This window comes from Papio anubis, chromosome 16 (genome assembly GCF_008728515.1).
Source record: "Papio anubis isolate 15944 chromosome 16, Panubis1.0, whole genome shotgun sequence".
NCBI lineage: Eukaryota > Metazoa > Chordata > Mammalia > Primates > Cercopithecidae > Papio > Papio anubis.
Genome location: NC_044991.1, coordinates 7,097,784 through 7,125,522, shown reverse-complemented (window position 1 = coordinate 7,125,522; position 27,739 = coordinate 7,097,784). Strand labels below are relative to the sequence as shown.

The following is a 27,739-nucleotide window of genomic DNA, read 5'->3' as shown; positions in this document are numbered from 1 at the left end:
TCCTTAAGCCACCAGCTGAACCCTGAGAAAGACACCACCATGGGTCCTGACTCTGCTTATGATGCAGAAAAGCAGCGAGAGAGGGCTGCTTGCCATCCACAGGACAACTCAGGCAACCTGCAGCCGCAGTACTTCCCGAGCCCATGAGTGCGGGCTCACAGGGAACCAAGGGAGGGACGGAATCCAGAGCTCCAGTCTCCAAGGACAGCCAGACATGCCACTGGCTCTCACCCCTGGCAAGGTGTGGGAGGAAGTGGCGGCAGTCACCGAGGAGGGGAGAAGAAGTCAGTTCATCTTGGAACAAATTCTGAAGGCCAGTGCAGGCTGCCGTGTCAGTCTAGGACAGCTGGGGGACCCAAGAACCAGGGCGACTCTCACCTGCCCACCGCCCTTCTCACGCCTCTGCCCCCTTCTCACGCCTCTGCCCCCCTCCCACGTCTCTGCCCCCCCTTCTCACGCCTCTGCCCCCCCTCACGCCTCTGCCCCCCCTCTCACGCCTCTGCCCCCCGCCCTTCTCACGCCTCTGCCCCCCCCCCCCTGCCCCCCCCTTCTCACGCCTCTGCCCCCCCTTCTCACGCCTCTGCCTCCCCCTTCTCACGCCTCTGCTGGTGCTCTGGATCCACCTGCAAGCCCGAGGTGAGAGAGTGTGAGGGGGGCCACTTCTACCCCCCATAGGATGTCGAAGCCTTAAGCTGCTGCGGAAACACACTCAACTCTCTGCCTCTAGGACAGGGGTAGGAACCCCTCCTTCCTCCACTGGGAACCCCACCCAGGCTCTGGGGGAGGGGAAGGATCAACATCCTTGCAGAATGGGCAGCAACCCCTTGGGCCCGGGGTCTACAAAGCAGAGGTCTGAGGGGACGAGCCCAGTAGCTGCCAGAGACATGAGGTAGAGCGGGCTGGAAGGGGCTGGAGCAGTGAGAAAGCTTCACCCAAGGTCCAGGATGCCCCCACCCCGTCAGGAGCCCAGCACCAGCAAAGGCAGCAAGACAGGGAAAGGGACCCCTCCCAGGCACCGATGTGAGCTGAGGGTGGTGCAGGAATGCTGAGAAGACCCTCTGGCAGCCTCCATCCCGCACCAAGCCCACAGGCCTCTCTTCTGGCCTCTCCTAGTTTAGACATTTCTCTCTCCAACCTTCACCTCCGTGTCTTCACCCTCCTCCTTGAAACCAGCTCTGCGTCCACCCACCACTTTGTTTTACCCTATCCTTCATCCTGCCCAGCCCTCACCTCCCTCCTGAACAAAGCTTGGACCCCACACAGCTGCTTCCTCACTCTTACTCCTCCCTCCCCAGCCTCCCCCTGAGCTTAGTGGGGAAGCTCCTGCTGTAACTGCCAGACACGCCCACAACCCTTCCCCAGTAAATGTCCCTTGCTGCTCTCTGTGGCAACCCCTCCACACCATTTCCTCTTCTTAAATATCCACGATGGTCCCCTCACTCTCAGCTGATAATTTCACCCCATATTTCATAGAGAAAACACACATTACATCAAATTGACTGCACCTATGCTCCTGCCCCGTAGCTATAGGAGGAGTTCTCGGCTCCTAGCCAGGCCACCCCTCCTCGTGTCTCTGGATGTGGTCTGCCTTCTTGAACTACAGAGGCTGGGCAGCTGAAAGCTCCTGTGCCCATTTTTCTCTGTAGCAGATACAACAGACACCACTGCCTGCAAGGTGGAAGGAAGCAATGAGCCCGGGTGGTGATCAGCTCTTCTGGTCCGCTGGTGGCAGAGGGGTTTGGTCCCATCCCCTTAGCACCACAGCTGCTGAGCTCTGCTGGGAGGCAGTGGCAGTGGGTTTCTTCTGGAAGAGCCTCCTGGTTGGGCTGGGTTTCTCTCGGCTGCCACATTCTTGGATGTGGGGACATCCTCCCTGGTTCTCCAGCCCTTCCAGAGCTTCTGTAAGATCCTAATACCCTTCAAAAAAACCTCTTTCTGCTTGAACTTGCCTGTGTGGATACTGCAATCTGCAACTAAGAACCCTGAACAATACACAAGGCAACAAAAAAGTCTGCAGATAAATCAGATAAAAAAGACATTCAGGGCCGGGTGCAGTGGCTCACGCCTGTAATCTCAGCACTTTGGGAGGCTGAGGCGGGCAGATCATGAGGTCAGGAGATTGAGATCATCCTGGCCAACATGGTGAAACCCCATCTCTACTAAAAATAAAAAAAAAATTAAAAAAAAATTAGCCGGGCGTGGTGGCGGGCACCTGTAGTCCTGGCTATTCAGGAGGCTGAGGCAGGACAATGGCGTGAACCCGGGAGGCGGAGCTTGCAGTGAGCCGAGATTGTGCCACTGCACTCCAGCCTGGGCGATAGAGCGAGACTCTGTCTCAAAAAAAGAAAAAAAAAATTATTAATGATTATATTTTTAATTTCAAGGAAGTCTATGTGTCTGTTTAAATGAAAAAGTCTGACTTGTCAGTTCTGATATTATCTTGCTGATTTTTAATACCAGTGTTTACTCCTTTAGCTATTTTATACATTGCTTTTCGTTCATTTTAATACACATGTCTACTTCTTTAACTATTTTACATATAATCCTGTTAAATTCTCTAGCTAATATCAAATATCTGAAGTCTAAATCTGTCTTAGCTTGTTTTTGCCAACTCATGTTTATGGTGACTTGCCTCTTCATGTGTTTAGTGATTTTTATTTCATGAACGAGCTTATATTTGGCTGAATTTAATCTGGGGGAAATCCCGAGGGGCCTGGACTGAGTATGATTTTCTACGCAGATGATTAGGGTTTGCTTCTTCCAAGTGCCAAGGATGCTGCCAGCCCGACGTTGCTTCAGTTCCTCCACCTTGGGGTTCCATGATGGAGAAACCAAAACGGTTTCACAGACTCCAGGCCATGAGCTCCAGGTCTGCGCCCAGCCCGGAGCTCAGAGCCGTGCAGGTTTTCCTCATCCAGCCTCGTGCTGAAGATACAGCCCATCAGGTAACCTGGCTCATTATGCCAAGAGCTGCAGGCCTAGAAAAATCTCCAGGCTAATTGTTTGTGTTTTTAGTAGAGACGGGGTTTCACCGTGTTCGCCAGGATGATCTCCATCTCCTGACCTCGTGATCCACCCGCCTTGGCCTCCCAAAGTGCTGGGATTACAGGTGTGAGCCACCGCGCCCGGCCCACTGATAAATTTTAAAACATACAATGTATAGATTAAGCAACAGATGAGACACAGGTGAGGAGAGGGCGAATGAACCTGAAGGTAGAGTGCAACAGTCCTTGTCAAACCTAAGCACATCAGAGCCAGCTGGAGGGCTTGCTCACACGTGGTTTGGTGGGTCCTACACACAGTTTCAGATGCCGTGGACATGTTTGGCAGAACACAAAGGCGCGACCTGAAAAGCAGTATCAGCGGGAGCCAGAAGATGGTGGAATGATATTTTTTAAAAATTGAGAGGAAATCATTGTCAATTTAAATTCTCTACCCAGAAAAGTTACCTTTAGAAAATATGGTCAAATAAAGACATTTTCAGGCCAGGTGTGGTGGCTCATGCCTGTAATCCCAGTACTTTGGAAGGCTGAGGCGGGCTGATCACCTGAGGTCAGGAGTTCGAGACCAGCTTGGCCAACATGGTGAAACACCTGTCTCTACTAAAAATACAAAAAATTAGCCAGGTGTGATGGTGCGTGCCTGTAATCCCAGCTATTTGGCTGAGGCAGGAGAATCAGTTGAACCCAGGAGGCAGAGAATGTGGTGAGCTGAGATCACGCCATTGCACTCCAGCCTGGGTGACACAGTGAGATTCCATCTCAAAGAAAAAAAAAAAAAAGATAATAAATAAAATAAAATAAAATTCTCTATGCAGAAAAGTTACCTTTCAAAAATATGGTCCAAAAAGATATTTTCAGATAAAAACTGAGCGACTTTAAGATCTTTGCTAAAGGAAATACTTCATGGAGAAAGAAAATGGTCTCAGAAGAAAGGTCGAAGGTGTGACACGTGAAGAAGGGGACACCAAATAAATGCCCACTATATGAAACAGTCTAATGATCAATCTGTGGAGAAAAAAACAAGATAGATCTAAAACAACAAATAGTAATGAAATGAAACCTAGGGGAAAATCGGAGTTACATGGCAACTCAATATCATGTGCCCTGTAGAGCTCACGAGGAAGCACAGGAAACCATGAGGGCCGGGAAAGCTGCTACAGGCAGGTGAACAAAACCTTGAAAGCCAATTGGCAAAAGAGAACAATGAAAAGGCTGATGAACTTTTGACTTTGTTTTGTTACATATGATAAAATTTCAAGAGCAATAAACACCTTTTGGTTAAAATAACAGAAATAGATATATAATTTCCAAACCAACAGTGGGAAAAAAGGGATTTTAAAAATCTCAGTCTGGCCAGGTGCAGTGGCTCATGCCTGTCATCCTAGCACTTTGGGAGGCTGAGGCAGGTGAATCACTTGAGCTCAGGAGTTTGAGACCAGCCTGGGCAACATGGCAAAACCCAGTCTCTACAAAAAACCAACCAACAAACCACAAAAATAAGCTGAAGGTGTTGGCGTGCATCTGTAGTTCCAGCTACTTGGGAGGCTAAGGTGGGAGGACAGTTCAAGCCAGAGAAGTTGAGGTTGTAGTAAGCCATGATCATGCCACTGCACTCAAGCCTGAGGAAAAAAAAGGAAAAAAAAAAAAGCGTAATCCAAAATAAGATAATAAGAGTTTAAAAAACAATATAAAAGGCCAGACGCGGTGGCTTACGCCTGTAATCCCAGCACTTTGGGAGGCTGAGGCGGGTGGATCACAAGGTCAGGAGACCAAGACCATCCTGGCTAACACAGTGAAACCTCATCTCTACTGAAAATACAAACACAAAATTAGCCGGGCATGGTAGCGGGTGCCTGCAGTCCTAGCTACTCTGGAGGCTGAGGTGGGAGAATGGCATGAACCCAGGAGGCGGAGTTTTCAGTGAGCCATGATCATGCCACTGCACTCCAGCCTGGGTGACAGAGTGAGACTCCATCTCAAAAAAAAAAAAATAAAATAAATAAAAAATAAATAAAATAAAATAAAGAAAACAATATGAAAGAGATAAGCATTAAATGGAAAGCACATTTGATGACAGAAATAAACTCAGAAATATCAGTAATCACAGCAAATGTAAATAGATCAAACATCCACATAAATAAATGAGATTATTAGATTGTAATTTTAAAAAATCCGGCTAGGCAAGGTGGTTCATGTCTGTAATCCTAATCCTTTGGGATTAGGCCGAAGCAGGTGGATCACTTCAGGTCAGGAGTTTGAGACAAGCCTGGCCAACATGGTGAAACCCCGTTTCTACTAAAAATACAAAAATTAGCCAGGCATGGTGGTGCTCATCTGTAATCCCAGCTACTTCGGAGGCTGAGGCAGAAGAATCGCTTGAACCGGGAGGTGGAGGTTGCAGTGAGCCGAAACCATTGACATTTGTAATACATGCATATAAAACATAAGCTACAGAAGGGCCAAATAGTTTTTTAAAAAGTTGGAAATAGATATACCAAGCAAATATTAAATTTACAAAAACTGGGGTAGTTATACTAACATCACATAAGATAGACTTTAGGCCACAAATTATTTTCCAGGCATAAAGAGGGCTATTATGTAATGATTAAAGGGTCAATTCAAGGCCAGGCGTGGTGGCTCACACCTGTAATCCCAGCACTTTGGGACGCTGAGGCAGGCAGATCACTTGAGGTCAGGAGTTTGAGACCAGCCTGGCCAACATGGTGAAGCCTCGCCTCTACTAAAAATACAAAAATTATCTGGGCGTGGTGGTGTGTGCCTGTAATCCCAGCTACTTGGGAGCCGGAGGCAGGAGAATTGCTTGAACCCAGGAGGTGGAGGCTGCAGTGAGCTGAGATCAAGCCACTGCACTCCAGCCTGGATGACAGAGCAAGACTCCATCTCAAAAAAAAAAAAAAAAAAAAAAAAAAGTCAACTCACTAGGAGGATATGAGTTCTGAATCTGTATACATTTAATTTAAAGAACAACTAACCATGAGTGTACATATATTCGTGGTAATAAAAATGGACAGAATAAGAAAAATGGACACATCTATTACTACAGTGAGTGATTTCAACGTACCGCTTAGTGACGGATGGGCCAAAGAGACAAAAAGGACGATGAGTTTTTGAAGGGCATACATAAGGAGCTTTTATTCAGCATATGTGGAACCCTTCGTTCAGCCGCTGGAGGCTGTGCATACTATCCACCCACAAAGGGAACATTCATTAAAACATGACCACACATCAGATCTCAAAATATTTCCAAGAACTGATGTCATTCAGATTATATTTTCCGATTAAAATGGAGTTAACTGGCAAATTAATAACTTTAAAAATCCATGTATTTTGAAACAAAAGAGAGTACTTTTAAATGTTTTATGGATCAAGGAAGGAATCAAAATGGAAATAAAAACTATGGAGAACTGAATTATAATTTAAAACTACATATCAAAACTTGGATGCAGCTAAAGTGGTAATTAGAAGGAAATATATACTTTTAAATGCTCATTAAGAAAAGAAGAACAGCTGAAATCAGAAAGCTTTGTCTAACTTATACTAAAGCCGAAGGAATAATAAAGAGCAGAAATTAATAGAAATTTAATATCAACTAAACGAAAAGTTGATAATTTGAAGAGACTGACAACATAAGGCAAATTCTGGCAAGATTAAGCCAGGAGAAACATAATACTAGAAAGAAAAAATAAGGTATAGCTACAGATTCAGCAGACATTAAAAAGGTAAGAGGATCCTGTTAATGATTTTATGCTAATAAATTTGAAAACTTGGAGAAAAATGGACAGATTTCTGTAGAAAAGATAAGCCACCCAAACTGACAAAATGAAGAAAGCCTGAATGGCTCTATAATCCTGAAAGAAATTTAGCAGTTAAAAAAATCTTCCCATAAAGCAAATGCTGGGCCTTGGTGGCTTTATAAGCATTTCTACTCAATGTTCAATAAATGGGTAGCTCCAATCTTACCCAAATTATTCTGGAAAAACAGAAAATGGGGATTAACTAAAAATGCCATCTCCAAAGCTAGTTAATATTGACACCAAAGCCAGACACAGACAGTAAGAGAAAAGAAAATTCATGAATGCAAATTATACAATAAAAACTTGCAAACTGAATCCTGTACTGCAAAATCACTTTCCATACCTCATGAGCAAGTTTGGCATATACCAGGAATTCAAGTTTAGTTTAACATTAGAAAGTCCGTTAATGTAATTCACTATATTGAGAAATTGAACCCAAAAAACTACATGTGTAATCTCAATAGATACAGGAAAAGCACTGGATAAAATTCAACATCTGTTCATGGTAAACAGCTCTTAGCCAAACAGGAATAAAAGGGAACTTCTATCCTTAATAAACAATATCCACAAAAGTGGCTTGAGAAAACATATCGAAGCTTGACATTTTTGAAACATTTCTGTTAAAATCAAGGACAAAATATCTTTTAGCTATCTATTACAGTTTCTCTTCAACGTGGAACTGTAGGTTCTAGACATTGCTATAAGGCAAGAAAAAGAAATGGAAGTATGGAGATCAGAAAGGAAACTCTGACTGCCGTAATTCACAGATATTATTTGAGTGTATTATTTACACTCAAAAGAATCTGACACATTATTAGAATTAATAAGAGAATTTAGCAAGGTGGCTACACTAGCAACAAACAGAAAGTGTAACTTAGGAAAATACCACTGGAAACATTTTATCATAATAAAAATATAAAGAACTTAAGGATGCAAAAGACCTCTAGGCAGAACATTATAGAACTAAATTAAAGACAGTAAAGAAAACCTACTTTGAAAGAGAGACAGAGAATATGTTGGCACGTTGGGAGGCTCAATATTGAGAAGCTGTTATCCCTCCCCATAGATATATAATGATTTAATGCAATTCCAATACAAATTTCAGCAGAGTTCTTTGTGGAAATTCACCGGACGATGCTAACATCTCCTTGGTCAGCCAGGGCTAAGACGAAGGCAGACACCCCTGAGGAAGAGGAACCAGGTGGGAGGGCTTGCCCTGACCAACATCAAGACACTTAAAGCTAAAGTAACTTAGATACGGAGGCATCAATTCAAGGACAGGGAAAAAGGAAAGACTGATGGAACAGAATGGAGGCCAGAAACAGCCCCGCGTCTGTGTGGGAACAGCGCATACCCGACAGCCTGGGTGTTGCAGGTCAGTGAGGAACTCACAGAATTCAAAACATGGTGTTGGGAAAACTGTTCATACAAAAACAATTGTGGATCTGTGCTTTCTATAAATGAAAAAAATTTATCTCAGTTGTATTAAAACATAAAGTGAAAACTTAAAAACCTGTAGTAGAGGATATAGGTTAATTTTTTTTTCTTTGAGATGGAGTCTCGCTCTGCCAATCAGGCTGGAGTGCAGTAGTGCAATCTCAGCTCACTGCAGCCTCTGCCTCCCTGGTTCAAGCGATTCTCCTGCCTCAGCCTCCAGAGTAGCTAGGACTACAGGCAGCCCGCCACCATGCCTGGCTAATTTTTAGATTTTTAGTCTATGATAGGGTTTCGCCATGTTGACGAGGCTGGTCTTGAACTCCTGACCTCAGGTGATCTGCCCGCCCCAGCCTTCCAAAGTGCTGGGATTACAGGTGTGAGCCACCGTGCCCAGTCAGGTTAATATTTTTGTTACCATGGGATAGGTAAGGATCTCTTAACCAGAGCACAAAGTGGAAACTGACAATAAAAAGGTGGATACATTTAGTTACATGAGTTCAACCAATGTGGTTTTCTTTTTCTTTCATCAAAGGATGCACATACACAGTGACAAAGGATCCAGGCCTCACATGGCTCCACGTTCTCCTCCCACGTGATCAGTGGCTGCCCAGTTGCTTTTTTCTGGTTTCTCCTCATCTCCTTGACTTCCCAACACCAGGGAGACCCAGAACTCAGCCCTCTCCCAGCTGCACCCCTGCCAGTTCAGGCCACTCTCCATGCATGGGACCTCCAGGGGCCTCTCCTCTGGGCTCCAGCCCTGGCCACCCACCTCCCGCTCCACATCGTCGCTCACACACCCCAGCTGTGGCATTCTCAATCCATCAGGCCTGACGCCAATTCCATCCTCGCTTCTCCCATAGCACCCTGCCTCCTCTATCTGGCCAGTTTCTCATTTTTGCTCCCCCTTTCTCTTCCACACCCCACACCACAAGCACATTCTATGGGATCCAACTCTGAGACATTCATGATTCCATCTCTCCTGATCACCTCCCTTCCCCGGGATCACAGCCCAGTCACCTCCTTGGGTCTGCTCTCCCCGCCCACTCTGCCCTCGTCTGACCTCCAGGCCACAGTCCACATAGCAGCCAGAGTGATGCTGTTTAGAGCTGAAGTCAATTGCCCTGACAGACAGCCCTTATGCTCAGGGCTCCAGGCCCCTCTTGTCATTGTGAATAAAAGACAGCAACTCCCTCGGGCTCACAGCCTACCTGGTCCAGCTCCCTGCTCTGACCCCAGCCCACACCGCCTGCCCCCTCCACAGTGCTGGCTTCTTACTCCTCAGACTCCTTCCACGTCACCTGGCCACGCACAACCCTTCTGCCCAGGAACCTCTGCTCCCAGATTCCCCCTACCTGGCCGCCAGGTCTCTACCCCTGCAAGTCACCTTCTCAGGGCATCTTCCCTGATGAACATACTCACAAGTGCACCCCTCCTCAGCTCGCTATCCCCTCCTTCTTTCCTGGTTTATTTCCCCTGTGGCATTTATCACCCTAAACACACCAGGTATTTCACTATTTTGTTCCCTGTCTGAATATCCCTGCAAGAATGGAGGCTCCACAAGGAAAAGGTTTGTCCATCTGCAGCTGGCAGCAGCTCAAACCAGCACCCGCATGCCTCCTGCTTCCCGTGTTCCCTCTGCCTGTGCTGCTCTCTCCTGTCTCCTCTTAGAGGCAACTCCCATAAACCCAACCCCCTGTCCTCAGGGAAACCCACCCAACCCTTCAGTCCGGGCCAGGCCCCTGCTACGCCCTCTCCGTCTACTGCATGCCCCTTCAGAGCAGGGAGCAGCGTGTCAGGACCTCAGGAACGCACACCTGCCATTTGGTGTGTCTCCTCCTCCCTGGCTGTGAACTCAGAGGAGGCAGGGAGCAAACCCACCATGGTGCCCCAGGGCCCAGCATCATCACCCTGTGTGCCACGGGCCTTCTAAACCTGGATGCGTGCTGCCTTTGTGCACTGTGTGCCTCATCAAGACAGACGGTCACACGCCTAAGAACGTGCACGAGTGTCCCGGGGGCTTGGCTGGACGATGGAGCCTCAAGGTCAGGGGGTCAAGGAGTGAGGGGGTGAGAGTGGCAACATGGGGGTGTGGTCAGGAAAGGCTTTGCTCTGCACGGAGTCAGGAAGGAGGAGTAGGCATTGAAAGACACAGGGGCCGGGGCCGGCAGAGGCAGCAGCAAACTGAGGTGGGGAAGGGCTGAAGTTCAGCCTGGATGGAGCGGAGGGTACCTGGAGGAGCCTGGGGGGTACTGTGCACCCCCACTTCACAGAGGGGATGCAAGCTCAGAGAGGCTGAGCACCTCGTCCAGGGTCACACAGCTGGATGAGAGCAGAAGCAGGACTGAAACCTAAGTCCACCTGCCGGAAGGGTTTTGTTTTCCGTGAGCATCATTCTCACTCCCTAGCGGTGTCTGTTTCAGAAATACTGTGTCTAAAATGTTCAGAAGGCCGGGCATGGGGGCTCAGGCCTGTCATCCCCACACTTTGGGAGGCCGATGTGGGTGGATCACCTGAGGTCAGGAGTTCAAGACCAGCCTAACCAATATGGTGAAACCCTGTCTCTACAAAAACTACAAAAATTAGTTGGGCATGGTGGCAGGCACCTGTAGTCCCAGTTACTCGAGAGGCTGAGATAGAAGAATTGCTTGAACCCAAGAGGCAGAGATTGTAGTGAGTTGAGTTTGCACCAATGCATTCCAACCTGCAGGACAGAGTGAGACTGTGTCTCAAAAAAAAAAAAAAAAATTCAGAAATGTTTAACAGTTCCTCTCCCTGATACATCTGCATATTAAAAGTCCTCAAGCAATCACTATGGGCTGATCTAAATTGCTTTGCAAAAAGAGGCCCTTGCTGTGGGTCTATTGTCTTAACACCCAGGCAGACCCAGTTTCAACCGCCTTTTATCACATGCTTTCTGCAGAGCCACGAAGACCCGTCCCTTTCCAACTCATCTGCTCTGCAAGTTGCTCTCCTTTCCTGAAAGGTTAATTGCACCAAAGGGTTTCAAAAGATGTGTCACTTCCCTCACTTACAGAGCTCAATAAGTCAAGAGAGCTGGCCCCTCACGTTCGTGACTGTTGGATTTTTTTAAAGTAGGAGATAAGTTTTTATATTGTAGATAAACCAAGTCATGAAATACGGAGTTAACTGTAATTTAATATGGTTGAACTGTCCCAGCGTCTTCTGCGAGCTCTTTCAAATAGTGGGTCTAGACATGTTAAGAGTACAAATGACCCCCATGTCACCCTTTACCAGGAACCTCGCCTTCGACCAAGAAAGTCCCCAGCAAAGTAACTCATGCAAGGAGGAAACGCATGGACCTCTGGGCTTTTGCTGTTGGTCAGCTCATCCAGGCGCATTTGCCCCAAGTATAGCACAATCTCTGCTAATCATCCCTCAACGTATTAGATTGGTACAAAAGTAATTGCGGTCTTTTTAATATTCGTGCCAGAGTTTGGGGTTCTTGATGAGGACTGTATTGGAGACATGTCAGCTTATTTTTATTTAAAAAAATTATTTTTCCTTCAACTTTTATTTCAGTTTCAAGGGTACATGTGCAGGTTTGTTACATAGGTAAAAGTGTGGCATGGTGGTTTGCTGCACAGATCATCCCATCACCTAGGTATGAAGCCCAGCACCCATGAGCTATTCTTCCTGATGGTCTCCCTCCTCCCGGACCTCAACAGGCTCCAGTGTGTGTTATTCCCCCATGTGTTCATGTGTTCTCATCATTAAGCTCCCACTTACAAGTGAGAACATGCAGTCTTTGCTCTTTCTGCTCCTAGGCTGCAGTGCAGTGGTGTGATCTTGGCTCACTGCAACCTCTGCCTCCCAGGTTCACATGATTTTCCTGCCTCAGCCTCCTGAGCAGCTGGGACTACAGATGCGTGCCACCATGCCCAGCTAATTTTTTTTGTATTTTTAGTAGAGACGGGGTTTCACCATATTGGCCAGGCTGGTCTCGAACTCCTGACCTCATGATCTACCCACCTCAGCCTCCCAAAATGCTGGGATTACAGGTGTGAACCGCTGTGCCGGGCCTCTTATTCCTTTTTATGGCTGCATAGTATTCCATGGTATAGATGTACCACATTTTCTTTATCCAGCCTATCACTGATGGGCATTTAGTTTTTTCTTTGTCTTTGCTATTGTGAAAAGTGCTGCAATGTACGTACGTGTGTGTATCTTTATAATGGAATGATTTATATTCCTTGGGGTATAAACCCAGTAATGGGATTGCTTGGTCATACGGTATTACTGCCTCTAGGTTTTTGAGAAATCACCAAAGTGTCTTCCACAATGGCTAAACGAACTGACACTCCCAACTTCTACCAACAGTGTAGAAGCATTCCCTTTTCTCTAACCTCACTAGCATCTGTTGTTTTTTGACTTTTAAATAATAGCCATTCTGACTGTGTGAGATGGTATCTCAGTGTGGTTTTAATTTGCATTTCTCTAATGCTCAGTGATGTTGAGCTTTTTTTCATATGTTGTTGGCTGCATGTAAGAGACATGTCAGCTTATTTTTAGAAAGCCGAGTTTAAAAATAAGTGCTTAATTTGGTTGGGGAAGGGGCTTGATGTGCTGAGGATGGTGAAGTTTTCTTAGTGGACTATTAAAATCAAATTCTCTGTGATGAATGCCAGATATGTCAGCGTGTCATTAATTTCAATCTATAATTAGAGTAAAATTTTACTCATTTGGATGAAATAAAAAAATCTTTATTAGTAAAACCTTGATTACTTGGCCCCATAGAATAATCAATGCAACTGTATTAATTTCCAAGGCTTATTTCATTGATGCTGAGAGAAGTATTTGCAAATACAGATCTTGCTCGGCTTTGATGTGCGGTGGGGCAGGATCGTTTGGAAACAGCCTTGAATTTTGCTTAGCAAAAATGATCACACCAAAATGCCTGAGAAAGGTGATATTTTAGGAACATTAAACCTGATAGTCACATTCTTAATGTCTTTACGGAACGCATTCTTGGGGCAGTGAGTTCAGAGCTGTGAGTAGGGCCAGGGGTGACTGCGATGATCACGCTTCCCTGTGAATACTTCCAAGACCTTACCCTGCAACTCTGATAAAATGAGACAAGAGGTTGGAATGGTCCAGTTTTGGAGGCAAAAGAGTGACATTTCCATGCAGTGTCTGCAGGGAACTCCCTGGGCTGAGACTGAGCAGAACCAGGAGGAAGGAGGGAGGCAGAGTTGCTTTGTAAGTGTTTGGGGATGTTATGTTTTAATCTGAATTATTCTCTGGGAATGGGACATTGATGCATTTGAGAACTAGAGAGGGCCTGTAGCTGTGCATTTTCTGAGGGAAGGGAAATCTACTTCTGTAACTAGATCAGTGGTGCTCTGTGTTACTTGGCTGATCAGCCGAGAACGGCTTCCGAGAATGGCTTCCGAGAACGGTGAAGGGCCGGGGAGTATGGACGCTGTCCATTCACCAGTACATACTGAGCACCCACTCAGTGCCCTGTACTGCTTTGGCATTTAGGGCACAATGAGGAACACGGCAACCTGGGGCACTGCTCCCCTGGTGCCGGTGTTCAGTGTGACTATGGATGGGGGGCAAGCTGGGCAGGTGCTCTCTTCCCTCCCACAGCTACCATGGCAAGGCAGACTCTGAGGATGCCATCCCACTGGGAGGTGCTCTTGGCCTTGGAAGGCCATGAAGAGCCAAAGAGGCCCAGGGGAGCAGGTTGTCAGAGCCTTTGAGTCAAAGAAGAGCTCAGTCCAGTCCTTAGGGGAGGAAGCTGGGAAGAACTTCCTACTGGAGATTCTGTGATAGGGAGGAGGATCTTAGAGAGGCAGGGCCTGTCCAGCCAGTGCACAGCAGAGAGACCCGCCGGGGGTGGCATGTACCCAGCACGCTTAGAGCAGCAGCCCGGAGCATCCCACACTGCCAGTGGCAGCACCAGGTCGTAGCAAGGAGAAGGCAGGTTGGGGTGACGGGAGGAGCACCAGCCTCCCACCAGGGTCTGTGACCCTCCAGGTGTGGGGACAGACTGCCCACCGTCTTTGGACCATGTGGAGTCTTAATTAGGGAAAAGGAATCAGACTGGTGGGAGCAGGGGAAAGCAAAATGAAAAAGCAGGTAAGCTCTAAGTCTGCCTTTCTTCATAGTCCAGAACATGTAGCCCTCCTGTGCAGATAGCTCAACAGTCTTCCTGTGCCCAGCTATCACCAGACCCTTGGCTTATAGAAAAATGCAAGGTAGCTCACTGCAACCCTGGTGTTTTCAGTCCTTTACAAAGCCTTCTTCAGCACCAAGCACGAGCACCATCCTATAAAATCCCCAGCAAACCTTTGTCTTTTTGCAGTCAGCTTTTCTCTTGCTGACTTGCCCCTTGCACCCTTGCAACATATTTTCATACTTTTTCCAATACGTCTGCCTTTTTTACCTACAACTGTCTTGGTACATGCTTTTTACTGCCTGTGCAACACTGGCCCCAGATAGTTGCTGCCCATAACAGACCCAGACCACATTACCTCTGGGATGCTCCAGGGAAGGGAGAAAGAGTGTGGGAGCTGATGCAGAGTTTAGTTTGATTTTAAAAGTAACAGTGACATCATTTGTACCCTGATGAAAATGGTGTAATTCATAGTTGTTACATAAACAGAAGGCTCCTGTGAATCTTCAGGAAGATTGAAAAACAAAATAATAAAACTGCAAGCATTTAAAAAACAGAGAACAGTCTTAAACTCTGTACATTCTGGCCAGGGACCGGGCTGACGCTCAGCCGACGGTGCGCAGGGTGAGGACTAGCTTGCGTTTCTTACCTGTTCGTCTGTCAGGATTTGGACGTTGCGATTACAAACGGCCCTAAACTCCTCTCTGGAGATGGTGTTCGTTTTCATGGTGTCAAAATTCTCAAACTCCTGGGTGATGGCATGGTAATGGGAAGTCACTGCTTTGTGGAGGCGAGCCAGGATGTCTCTGCTGGCCACGGCCTTGGGAGAGGTAGGCGGTGGGCCTTTAGGCATTTTCTCAGCCCACTCCTCAGCTGTCTGGACAAAATAGAATGGAAATTGACCCATGTGAGAAATAATCAACCACCTCTTGCTCTGGGCTTCTCACCCAGGGCAAGTCCCAGGGAGACCCAGTGTGGTGGGGAGGAGGGGCCAGAAGACAGCTGCAGCCTGGAGGTGGGTTCAGGCAGCCCCCAGCCCCCAAGTCAGGCCCCACTGAGCAGAAGCCTGGGTTTCCTGCCATGAAGGATCCAGTGAGTTCCCCATGGGGCAAAGCAGTGGCCCTGGAAGGTTGGGTGGCCAGCACGGAGCCCAGCCCTGGGGAGGGTACACTGTTTACTCTCATCTATTCACGCCTTCAGTCTGTCTTTGGGTTCGATTAACAAACACAGTGTAAGCCTTCCCTGAGAGGCCAGGGAAAGAACAGGGATTAGCACCCACATGCTTTCATTTCAGGATGACAGTTTAGTTGATTACTCACAGTGGTCAAAATTTGAAAGGGGGGTTTTGATGACTGTTGTGCCATTAGGCTGCAGCTAAATGTTCCTTGAAGTCTGAAACTTTGTGAGACCCACAGGGGAATTAAGTGCAATGGCATCTGCTAAGGGCGACCTTCCCACAGTGGGCAGGTCCCAGGCCTGGGTTAGTGCTCTTCCCCACTCCTTGGGCACTGGAAGTCTGGGGGTTGGGGCGTGGTTCAGGTCCTCATGACACTGTCCATGGTGCTAAGGAGTCCGGAGGAGGGATGTGCACCTAGCCAGGGCTGGGAGATTTCCTGGGAGGAGGAGGAATTAGATGTGGAGAAAGAGGGACAGCAGAAGGATTCTTTTACTGATGTGCTGGCAAGAGAGGGCTTGTGGCCAGCTGAGCAGAGAGGGGCCCGCGGAGGGTGGCATCCCACCTTCATCATCTGTGGATGCTCACTGTGGCAGACACACATGACAGAGGGAAGAGCCAGCAAGGGAAGTTACTCAGTGAGCAGCAGTGGATGATGACAATTGCAAGGGGACTTATCCTGGGGCCAGTCAGGAGGAGGCACTGGGGAGACCTGGCTCCACGTTGAAGTCAGGCTTGGGAAACTGGGGCCCAAGGGATGAAGTGAGTGGGGCAGCAGAGTCTTGAGCCTCCTGCAAAGAGGCAGGGGTCGGGGTGGGGGGAAATGGGTGGGGCCTGGGAAGCAGCTCTGACATGCATCTACTTGCTGCAATTAGAGAAAGGCTCCCAAAGCCAGGCCTGTGGCTGCTGCATCAACAGGGCAGCTCGTGGAGTATGCTGACCTGGAAGGGGAGGGGCTAGAATATACGCATGGGAGTCCGGAACAGGTAAGATTCCCAAGGTGCTGAGGCCGGAGAATGGCGTGAACCCGGGAGGCGGAGCTTGCAGTGAGCTGAGATCTGGCCACTGCACTCCAGCCTGGGCTACAGAGCGAGATTCCGTCTCAAAAAAAGGTGACCACACAGGAAAGCTGTTCCTGTACCTGGGTGTATTCTGAGATATACTGGGTTTCCCCACATCAAAACCCACCACGGTTGTTAGTGTTGATACCAGCTCCTACCAAGTACCTCAGTGCCATGCAAAGGGTTTCACCAGAGTATCACTTACAGGCCCCCAACTCCCACTAAAACTCGGTCATGTTTTATTTTAAGCAACTCCACAGCAATGTATATATCAGATGTTACTGTGCTTTATGGCACAGAAGTCTGCATAATGTATAAAGTCTTTCTTACTTTATGAAATTGTACCAAACACAGGACGCTGCTGGGAATGTCCTCAGAAATCTGAGGCTACACATGTACACTCAAGCCAAAGCCCACCACATCCTCCACCATGCAAAGGCTAACGGAGCTTTTATACACCTTCATTTGGAGCCATTTGCAAAGTAAATGAATGTCTTTTTTTATTTTAGAAAATAAAAGTGATATTGCTGATGGATTTGGAGTATCTTTAGGATTCAAACAGTTGCAAAGGCACTTCCCAGATCCAAATACACGAGCATTTCTCTAAGGAATGTTGGCCTCAACAGAGTACAGGAGCCTCTCCTGGACATACAGCTACACCTCTCAGTCCATCCTTATGGTTTCAGACCTTCAGGGCCTGAGGAGGACGGGGCCTCATGTAAACATGACTGGAAAGAACACAGGCGGCTGGAGCCCAGCATGGGAAGATGGGAGTCCTGGGTCTGAGTCTAGACTCTGCTTCTAACCGCCTGTGTGCCCCTCCAATAAGTTGCTTACCCACTTTTTGCCTCAGTTTCCTCATCTATCCAGGAGGAACAAGGGCTCACCTGTGATGATGTATATGAATGTTCTCTGAAAGTATTAAAGCATGAAACTAACTGGAAATACTAACAACACATATGGAAGAGAACACATAGAAATGAGTCTAAAAACACATACGGAAGAATTCTAAGTATTATGTGCAACCTTAGGTTAATATGCTCTAAACTTCAGAGGAAATTGAACAGTTTTCTAGCAAAATTCAATTTAATTGAATTAACAAACAAAGATTCAATTTAAATTGAATTAGAAAAGAAAGTACTTAAAGTATTAGAAAAGCCTGAATAGACAGGCAACCACAAAAGAAATGAAAAAGGCTGTTAAAAGATCTACCATCTATCATTCAAAAGGTGTCAAACCCAGATGATTTTGAAGGCAAGCTGTATGGAACCCTTAAGGGATAGATAATTTTTACATTAGTCAAAATATTCCAGAGCATAGAAAGAGTCATATTCCAATTATTGTGTATTATACAAATACCAAAATATGATAAAGAAAACATGTCAAAAGAAAAAATAAAAGTCAATCTAGTTATGGCCATTAGTGCAAAAATTCTAAAATAAAATATTAGAAATATTTAGCACCATATTTAAAAATGACACACCAAGATCAACTATGGTTTATTCCATGGGTAAGAATGCAAGAATTGGCAAATCTTTCAATCCCTTACTTTAGTGAAGACCACATGTCAACAGATAGCAGAGGCATTTGCCAAAATTCAGCAGCTATTCCCGATAAAACAGTATAAAATAGAAATAGAATGGGATGGATAAACTATATAGAAATATATAGTTTTATTTGTGTAAACACGAGTATTAATCAAAAATTATCTGTAAAGATTATATTAAATGGATGAACTACTAAAGCATTAAAATCAGGAATAAAATAAGCATGCTTTCACTTCTTCTATTCACATTTTTAGAGGTTCCAGCTTTTGAAATAAGACAACAAAATAAAATCAACATGTAAATGTTGAAAACTGGGATCATTATTTGTGGATATGACTGTACAGGTATAAAATCTCAATGGCATTTAGGAAGGTGGCTGGATTCTAGCTAAAAATACAAAAAAGCAGTGCCATTCTTTTATGGTCACTATAAGTAGTTCAGGATTGAGATGTGACAAAAATTCACATTTGCATTAATGACAAAGCAATTGAATACCTCTGGATAAATGCCATATGAAAGGCACAAGACTGACACAGGCATATCTCATTTTTTTTGCACTTTGCTTTATTGTGCTTGGCAGATACTGTGTTTTTTATAAATTGAAGGATTGTGGCAACCCTGTGTCAAGCAAGTCTATCCGCATCATTTTTCCAACAATATGTGCTCATATCATGTCTTCATGTCACAGAGAAATCGTTCATGAAAGTGTCAGTCAATCAATGTGGCAAACTTCATTGTCTTATTTTAAGGAATTGCCATTGCCACCCCAGCCTTCAGCAGCCATCAACATTGAGGTAGGACCCTCCTCCAGCAAAAAGATTACAAGATTACTTGCTGAAGCCTCAGAAGATCACCAGCATATTTTAGTAATAAAGTATTTTATTAAGCTATGTAATTTTTTAGACATAATGCTATTGCGCACTTAATGCTATTGCACACTAGACTACAGTATAGTGTAAACATAACTTTTATATGCACCAGTAAATCAAAAAATTCATTGACTCATTTTATTGCGGTATTTGCTTTGCTACAGTCTGGAACCAAACCTGCAAAGTCTCCAACGTATGCCTGTGTAAAGAAATGCCATATACATGGGCAAGGGCTTCATGACTAAAACACCAAAAGCAATTGCAACAAAAGCCAAAATTGACAAATGGGATCTAATCAAAGTAAAGAGCTTCTGCACAGCAAAAGAAACTATCATCAGAGTGAACAGACAACCTACAGAATGGGAGGAAATTTTTGCAATTTACCCATCTGACACAGGGCTAATATCCAGAATTTATAAGGAACTTAAACAATTTATGAGAGAAAAAAATCCCATGAAAAAGTGGGCAAAGGATATGAACAGACACTTCTCAAAAGAAGACATTTATGTGGCCAGCAAACATATGAAAAAAAACTCATCATCACTGATCATTAGAGAAATGCAAATCAAAACCACAATAAGATACCATCTCAGGCCAGTTAGAATGATGATTATTAAAAAGTCAGGAAACAACAGATGCTGGCGAAGCTGTGGAGAAACAGGAACGCTTCTACACTGATGGTGGGAGTATAAATTAGTTCAACCATTGTGGAAGACACTGTGGTGATTCCTCAAGGATCTGGAACCAGAAATATCATTTGACCCAGGAATCCCATTAGTGGGTATAGACCCAAAGGATTATACATAACTCATTCTGCTATAAAGACACATATACATGTATGTTTAATGCAGCACTCTTTACAATAGCAAAGACTTGAAACCAACCCAAATGCCCATCAATGCTAGACTGGATAAAGAAAATGTGGCACATATACACCATGGAATACTACACAGTCATAAAAAAGAATGAGCTCATGTCCTTTGCAGGGATATGGATGAAGCTGGAAGCTATAATTCTCAGCAAACTAACATAGGAACAGAAAATGAAACACCAAATGTTCTCACTCATAAGTGGGAGTTGAACAATGAGAACACATGAACACAGGAAGGGGAACATCACACACTGGGGCCTGTTGTTGGCCGGGGGACACGGGGAGGGAGAGCATTAGGACAAATACCTAATGTGTGTGGGGCTTAAAACCTAGATGGCAGGTTGATAAGTACAGCAAACCACCATGGCACATGTATACCTACGTAACAAACCTGTACATTCTGTACATGTATCCCAGAACTGAAAGTAAAATTTTAAAAAAATGCCTGTATAAAGAATGTGTATAAAGAATATACACCTTATATTAAAGTTACTAAAGCAAGATTGGAATAAATAGACATATTATGTTCCTGGATATAAAGACTCATTTTCAAAAGAGAAAGCCTTTCTCAAGTTATAAATAAGCTTAATCAAATTCTAATAAAAATCTCAATGGATATTTGGGAGAATCATTAGACATATTGATATTAACATTGATATTAAAAAATAATATCAATGAAATTTTTGGAAACGGATAGGAATGAAGTTTTTGACTCACCAGATATTAAACTTGCCATGAATTTGATATAATCAGAGTAATATAGCTAGGTTCAGAAACATACAAATCTATCAGTGTGACACTACTCTGGCAGTGAGTGAGAACTAAGTCTACTGTGGCTGGGCCCTTACATCATAAGGCCTGTTTGTTACAGCATTATAAAAGTGTTAGAGAACAGTGTGGCCAACGTAAAGGTAACCTTGGGTAGGGGGAGCTGTACTCTCAGGAGGGGACACCGTGCCACAGATGCAACTGGCTGGGACATGGCCCTGGTTGGGGTGGCCACTGCGGGCCTCCTTGAGGAGGAAATGGCTGAGGTGGGTGCCATGGGGAGTGCAGGAGGAAAGGGATTAAAAACCCAGCACGGGAGGTAACATTATCCTCCTCAACAAGCATGGATGTGAAGGTCCGGGAGGCCGAGAAATGCCTGAAGTCACAGAACCAACAGAGTGGCACCCAGATTCTACGCAGGCTCCTGGCCTGCAAATACGTGTTCCCTAGATGTGCCGAGAGCTGCAGCCACGGTCTGGGTCATGGTGATGGGTCCCTGCCCTCACCTGGGAGGCAGGGGACGGACACGGGTGCTGCCACGGAGAGGCAGAAGCAGCCCAACCGCGTGGCAGAGAGGGGAAGGTGCTGGGCACCTATCAGCCTCCAGAGGGGAAGGTGCTGGGCACCTATCAGCCTCCATTGCATGGAGGTGGCTGGCCGCCCCGTGCAAATACTCTTTTCCTGCTTGCAAAAGGAATGATTGCACGTTCACTACAGAAAACTTAGAAACTATAAGCCGGGCGCGGTGGCTCACGCCTGTAATCCCAGCACTTTGGGAGGCCGAGGTGGGCAGATCACAAGGTCAGGAGTTCGAGACCAGCCTGGCCAATATAGTGAAACCCGGTCACTACCAAAAATACAAAAATTAGCTGGGCGTGGTGGTGGGGGCCTGTAGTCCCAGCTACTCAGGGGGCTGAGGTAGAAGAATTGCTTGAACCCGGGAGGCAGAGGCTGCAGTGAGCCGAGATCGTGCTACTGCACGTCAGCTTGGGCAACAGAGCGAGACTCTGTCTCAAAAAAAAAAAAAAAAAGAAAGAAAGAAAACTTAGAAACTACAAAAAGGCACAAAGGAAAATTGATCACTGAAAACCCCGCCCGCCTCAGTCATCGCCGCAGAGCACAAGGGAGAAACCACCGACCCGGGGTCCGCAGGCCCCATGGATGCCACCGCCCAGAGAACCGCACCGCCCTGCCCCCACAACCCCAATTGCTAGCGGGAGAGCGCCTGGGTTTTCCATCAAGGGCATTTTGGCTGAGAATCTGTTAGGCGCCGTATTCTGGTTCCCATTTCGCTTTTTAGCAAAGCTGCTCAGCCGCCGCCAGCCTCGTTCGAGTGACTGGAGACGCCAGGGAGGAACAGATGGCTCTTGGTCTGGCGCTTCTGTGTCCCTGGCACTTCTCACGTGATCATTATATCTGAATGGGGGAAAAAATAATGCTTTTTCTATAACTAGAAGAAATGTTTCTCCTAATCAAAAAAGACACCACTATCTTCAGATGCAAATGACACGTTCCAATATTAACTGCGCTTTACATCAAAGGCCCCCTCAGGACAGAAATCACAGCTGCAACAGGAAGAGCAGAGCTACAGGGAAGGCAGGGGCTTGGCAGGGCCCTGTCCGTGCTGGGCCCGAACACCTCACGCTCCCCAGCTTATCTGGCAAAGATAAGCTCCTGGCTGCTTCTGGTGACTTTTAAAGTTCAACAAGCAAACGAACAAACAAAATGGAGTGCAATCATATGCACTCTAGGTCTGACCTCACCAGAGGACCATTTACATGTTTTGAAGGGGTTTTATTTCATGTATTCGAGGGTATTCACGGGACCTTGTTTGAGCGAACAATTGCCCTTCTAGATGTGGCAAACACAGCCCACCACTAGCAGAAGGAAAATTCTTGGCCCCTTTCTTTGTGACTACACCACAATATTGACAACATACAGAAAAGAAATAATGTCCCAATACATGAAGTAGACAGTCACCAAAGAGGCTACTAACACCGCACTTTGATGGGGTGCTTCTCAGTTTCAAATGTATCTACGTATCTCGCTAGTAAAAAGCAAGTCACAGCTTCAGAATCTAAACTCCTGGTTCTAAAATCCTGCCATGACATGGGAATCACCCAAGAGGCTGCCCCAACAGCCACAAGTTCTGGGTGGGGGGGCGGGAGGGAAGCGGCCCAGGTAGGGGGTGGGAGGGAGGCGGCCCTGGTTGGGGGCAGGAGGGAGGCAGCCCAGGTCAGTGGGGGAGGGCAGCAGCCCAGTGGAGCGTGGCCTGCTGTCTCTCTCATAGTCCTTGCCTCTGCTCAGGGTCTCTCCAGGTAGGCACAGCATGGCCCCTGCGGCTATCTGGGAAGAGCCCTTCAGGGAGGCACAGTGCTGGGATTTCCAGCCTAGGTCCTGGCCTCCTGCACCAGCGCCAGACCTGCCCTCATTCAGCGCCTCACAGGGTGCGCTCCTGAGCAGGAGGCAGCACCAGTAACCCAGGTGCCGCCTGCCAGGGCAGAAGGAATGCGGCCAGGGCCAGCCTAGGCTGGAGGAGAGGGGCTTGGGCCTGAAGAGTGGGGACAGTCCATCATAAATCCGGGGCTCAGGCTGCCCCTATCTTGTGACCTTGGGTAAGATGCACCCCTAAACTGGCCTCCCTGTCCTCACTGGGGTAAAGTGGAAATAAAAACAGCCACCTCTTTGGAAAGTTCAAGAGTGGAGGACTGCTTGAGCTCAGCAGCTTGAGACCAGCCTGGGCAACATGACAAAACCACGTCTCCACAAAAAATACAAAAATTAGCTGGGCATGGCAGGCACCTGTGGTCTTAACTACTTGGGAGGTTGAGGTGGGAGGATCACTTGAGCTCGGGAGCTGACACCACGGTGAGGCCTGATCTTGCCACTGCATTCTAGCCTTGACGACAGAGCAAGACCCTGTCTCAAAGCAAAACCAAAACCAAAAACAAACCAGCCACCTCAAGAGCAGGCCTGGGATTTCACCAACAGAAACCCTCAAAGTGTGTGGCCCAGAGCCTGCCACACTGCTGCTGCTGCTGCTGCTGGTGCTGGTGATTACAGATATTTCTGCAGGAGCTGGGAACTCAGACAGACGTGGGTCGAGCCCTCTTCCTGGCTAACACCAGGCTATCATGGATGATCAGAGGATGGTGCATCCTGGTCCATTACTGCCTGCAGCTCAAACCACCCAGCCAAGGAGTTGGAGGCACTTGGAAGGCAGAAGCCAGGTCTGAGACTTGGTCATAGGAACCCAGGCACACAGTGGCCATGCCACAGAACTGTGTCTCTTGACCGGCTGCCATGAGCTCTGGGCAGCAGGGCTGTGGGGGTCGAATCACAGGCTCGAATTGAGCCGAGGGCCCCGTGCCACCGTCCTCTAGCTGCAACTCACTAAGGCAATCACTTCACCTCTTGGCTTCCGTCCTACATCTGAGAAATGGGGATAACCACAACAGTTAGAGAGAACTACCCTGCCAGAGTCACTCCGGGAAAAGACAGACATCTTCCAGGACATCCCCCATGCACTTCAGGAAGGAGCTGCTGACCAGGCGCAGTAGCTCACACCTGTAATCCCAGCACTTGGGGAGGCCAAGATGGGTGGATCACTTGAGGTCAGGAGTTCAAGATCAGCCTGTCCAACATGGCGAAACGCCGTCTCTACTAAAAATACAAAAATCAGCAGGGTGTGCTGGCCCACACCTGTAATCTCAGCTACTTGGCAGGCTGAGGCATGAGAATCACTTCAAACTGGGAGGTGGAGTTTGCAGTGAGCCGAGACTGTGCCACTGTACTCCAACTCCAGCCCGGGTGACAGAGCAAAACTGTCTCAAAAAAAAAAAAAAGGTGCTGATCTCCCTGGCATCTGAGACAAAGGCAAATTAACTTTTGTCCTCCAAGGAACTCACCTGTGTGGCGGGGAAAGCTCTAAGGGAGAGGTTTCCTTACTCAACGCAAGCCAGGGGCAGGAGCCAGCCCCGAGGTGACAGTCAAGCCCAGTGCAAGAACCGGCTAGAGAGGAGAGGACAGGCGCCCTAAGGGTCAAGTGAACCTGAAATGTTGTTAGTTCACGTTTGGTTTTATTGTCCTCCTGTTTCAGCAGCTGGATGAGGTGGCCCCAGTAAAGAGCCCTCTAATGTCCTGTCAGTACGTCCAGCCTTGTTCTAGGCTGGCTTTAAAATCAGTTTTCCACCAACCTGTATCCTGAACGACTTCTATGGACGACTGGGAAGAGAGAACTTTATAGAAGGGGGTGGTAGACTTGTCAAATAAAGCCACAGAGCTGGAGAGGCAGTGGTGCACATCCGTCTGCTTTCTTGGGGTCTGTCGCCTCCACGGCCCCCCTGCTTCTGTTCACCCTGTGCACATGCCCTTGGCGGGGGGCTTTGTGGCGGCTCCCACTACAGAAGCTGAGAGTATTTCCCCACCCCTTGGCTTTGGATTCCGCCATATGTCATGCTTTGGCCAGCGGAATGTGGGTAATTACAAAGTGACGGAAGGATGAAGGAGCATTTGCATAACTGGGCAAGCCCTCTTGCACCTATGCCGTTGCCTTAGAAGACAGGCTGTGGCCATCACACAGGACCAAGGAGGAGGATGAGAGAGGTGAAGGGCAGAGTCATCCCAGCCAAGACGGCAGAGCTTAGTCCAGCCTAGATCAGCCCCCACAGCGGTGAAAACTGAACGGGTGTTATTGTTTTGGGGCGCTGAGGGTTTATGGTTGCTTGTTACGTAGTGATAGCTGACTGCTGCAGTAAGAAGTAAAAAGGGATGAGCTCAGAATACAGAGAGGACAAAGAAGCTGTTGAGCACAGATGGCGTTTTAGTCGTCAGCCTTCTACGAAATGGACATATTGCAAAGGGGCTTTGTGGCCCTCGGCGGGTATCCAAGATGGCGGTCACCCACCCGGGAGCAACAGGTTGTGACCAAGTGGTTAGCAAGGTCCGTCTAGCTGCTAGACTAGAAATATATCTGCATATTAATGTAATTATGAAGGTTATGATTAGCTCATCTGACTGTATGATTCACATACTAAGTTTTGTTCTGAATACTTGCAGAGACATTTATATAGTTTTTTTTCTATGATTCTTTACAGGAGAAAAAAAGATAGTCCTGGAACTTCACACAGAATAAGAACTCAGCAGGTAGCAAAAACTCCTAATTAGAAACACTCAGTAAAGAATTCCTCACTTCCTTTTAAAGAATGGTGTAATTACTTTTAAGAATTGAAAAATTGCTTCATTTGATCAAATATTTTGATTAGCAAAGAAATTAATTGTACTGTATCTTCATTTGTATTTACAGTGAATAAATGAATGCTAAAAATAACAACAGCAGGAAAACTGCCTGTCAAAAAAAAAAAAAAAAAGATAAAACATTAAAAAATCCAGATGAAAATAAAGTGGAAGCTCTGAGGAAGCTGCCTGCTACAGACCTCGCTGCCGGATCAAGAAACACGCTGGCCTCTGAAGGGCTCCGCACATGCCTGAGGGGAACCTCTGGTGTGTCAGGAGGTCGGGCCCAGGTGACTGCCCGATGGGAGTAGATACTCCAGCACAGTGTTTGCACAAGTGAGGCAGTTTCATCAGAATTCCAGGCACAGTTCCAGACTTTCTGGTGGCATAACTGCTGCCCAGGCCTGGGATCTCTTACCACACAAGGATTCCTTCTGGGCAATGAACAATAGCTAATCCGAAGATTCCAGAACTTCCTTTGCAAAGACCATCAGTCAAGTCAAGCTTCAAGTGAATTCAACCAGTGCTTACTGAAAACTGACCCCAGAGTACCAGTGGCCTTCCTTCCTGTGTCTCCTTTACCCTGGCACTGGGCTGGGCAACAGGGAATCTTCTCTGGTCCTCACATCACCCTGAGAGGCAGCCACGGCTCTCCCTGCTGTGTAGACAAAGTAAGTGGGGCTCGGTTCCAAGCTCCTGCCAGCCGGTGCTGGAGATGGAGATTGTTTGACTCCAAAGCCACGCTCCTCCGACTTCAGCACAAGTCTAACCACCTACCACATGTGCAAGAACGCAGAAGCCTCTGAAAATCCGAACTCAGCAACACTGATGAGGGCTCATGACGTGCCAGGCACACTCCCAGGCAGGAGTGACAGAGCAGTGAACCAAAAGCCCTACCCCTGGAGAAGCTGATGTTTTGAGACACCCACCCAGGGAGGCAAGCAAGGGTAGAGTGGACCACCCTACTAGCTCGGCCCCTTGGCTCTCCTCACAGAATCCTTTGCCATGGGCCTCCCCCACTGCCCTGCCCTGGCCATGCCCAAAGTGTGGTGTCTCCCAATCCCCGGGCTCTGTAAGCACTAACTCTCCTCCCAAGAAGCCCCATCTCCTGGGATCCACCTGGGCTGGCTCCTCAACTCAAGCTTCTAGACTCGGTGCAAGCTCATCAGAAAGCCGTTTCTGCCCATCCTTCCCCCACTCACAGAGTTAGATCCTCCTCCTCCTCGTCATCCTCCTCGTCCTCCCGCTCCTCCTCCCAGCTCTCTGTGCTTACCTCAGTCATACAGCTTGACGTTCACAAAGGATCTATGCTGAGGCCTTTGCAAACACCGATTCACAAATCCTCCAGTTGCATCGAATTGCCATACAATGCAAAGAAATAAAAGGGAAACATTTAAGCCGCCCTTCGACCCTTTAATGATTCAATAAATTCATGGGTGAAGTCATTTATAAAAACTATTAAAATAAATTATTCCACCCAAATAAATTCTATGCCACCTAATCACATCATTACTGAACATTAAACATGCACTCACTGGAATAGGATAGAATACAAAAATAATAAGGAATGTAAATATTTGGTGTTTGCTGTGTTAGGTACCGGGCAAAGCTCTTTCTGCATTCACTTGCTTAATCCAAACAATGAGCCTAGGAGGCACGCACCAGACAGTTCTCATTGCTCAGGAAGGGAGCAGGGAGCATGGACCTTGGAACCGGCTGGCATTTGAATCCCAGCACTAGCATTGCTAACGGTGTGACTGGGAACAAATGCTTCTACCTCTCTGTTTCCTCCTTTGGTACCCCAGAGTACCAGTGGCCTTC

The 27,739-nt window shown here is 46.9% G+C and overlaps 1 protein-coding gene and 1 long non-coding RNA gene across 8 annotated transcripts in view; one reads left to right on the top strand and one right to left on the bottom strand.

Annotated features, from left to right (window-relative positions):
- The window catches only part of EFCAB6 (EF-hand calcium binding domain 6), a 306,691-nt gene that overhangs the window by 14,475 nt on the left and 264,477 nt on the right, over positions 1-27,739 (bottom strand). For all 7 annotated transcript variants that reach the window (XM_003905667.4, XM_031656221.1, XM_021921653.2 and 4 more), the window contains one exon: positions 15,043-15,270. In XM_003905667.4, coding sequence (XP_003905716.2) covers positions 15,043-15,270 — 228 coding nt within the window. The remainder of the gene's footprint in view (positions 1-15,042; positions 15,271-27,739) is intronic.
- LOC103888407 lies at positions 20,866-26,202 on the top strand. Its single transcript, XR_652910.3, has 3 exons — positions 20,866-20,949; positions 25,780-25,828; positions 25,989-26,202. It is a non-coding gene; the product is annotated as an uncharacterized LOC103888407 (long non-coding RNA).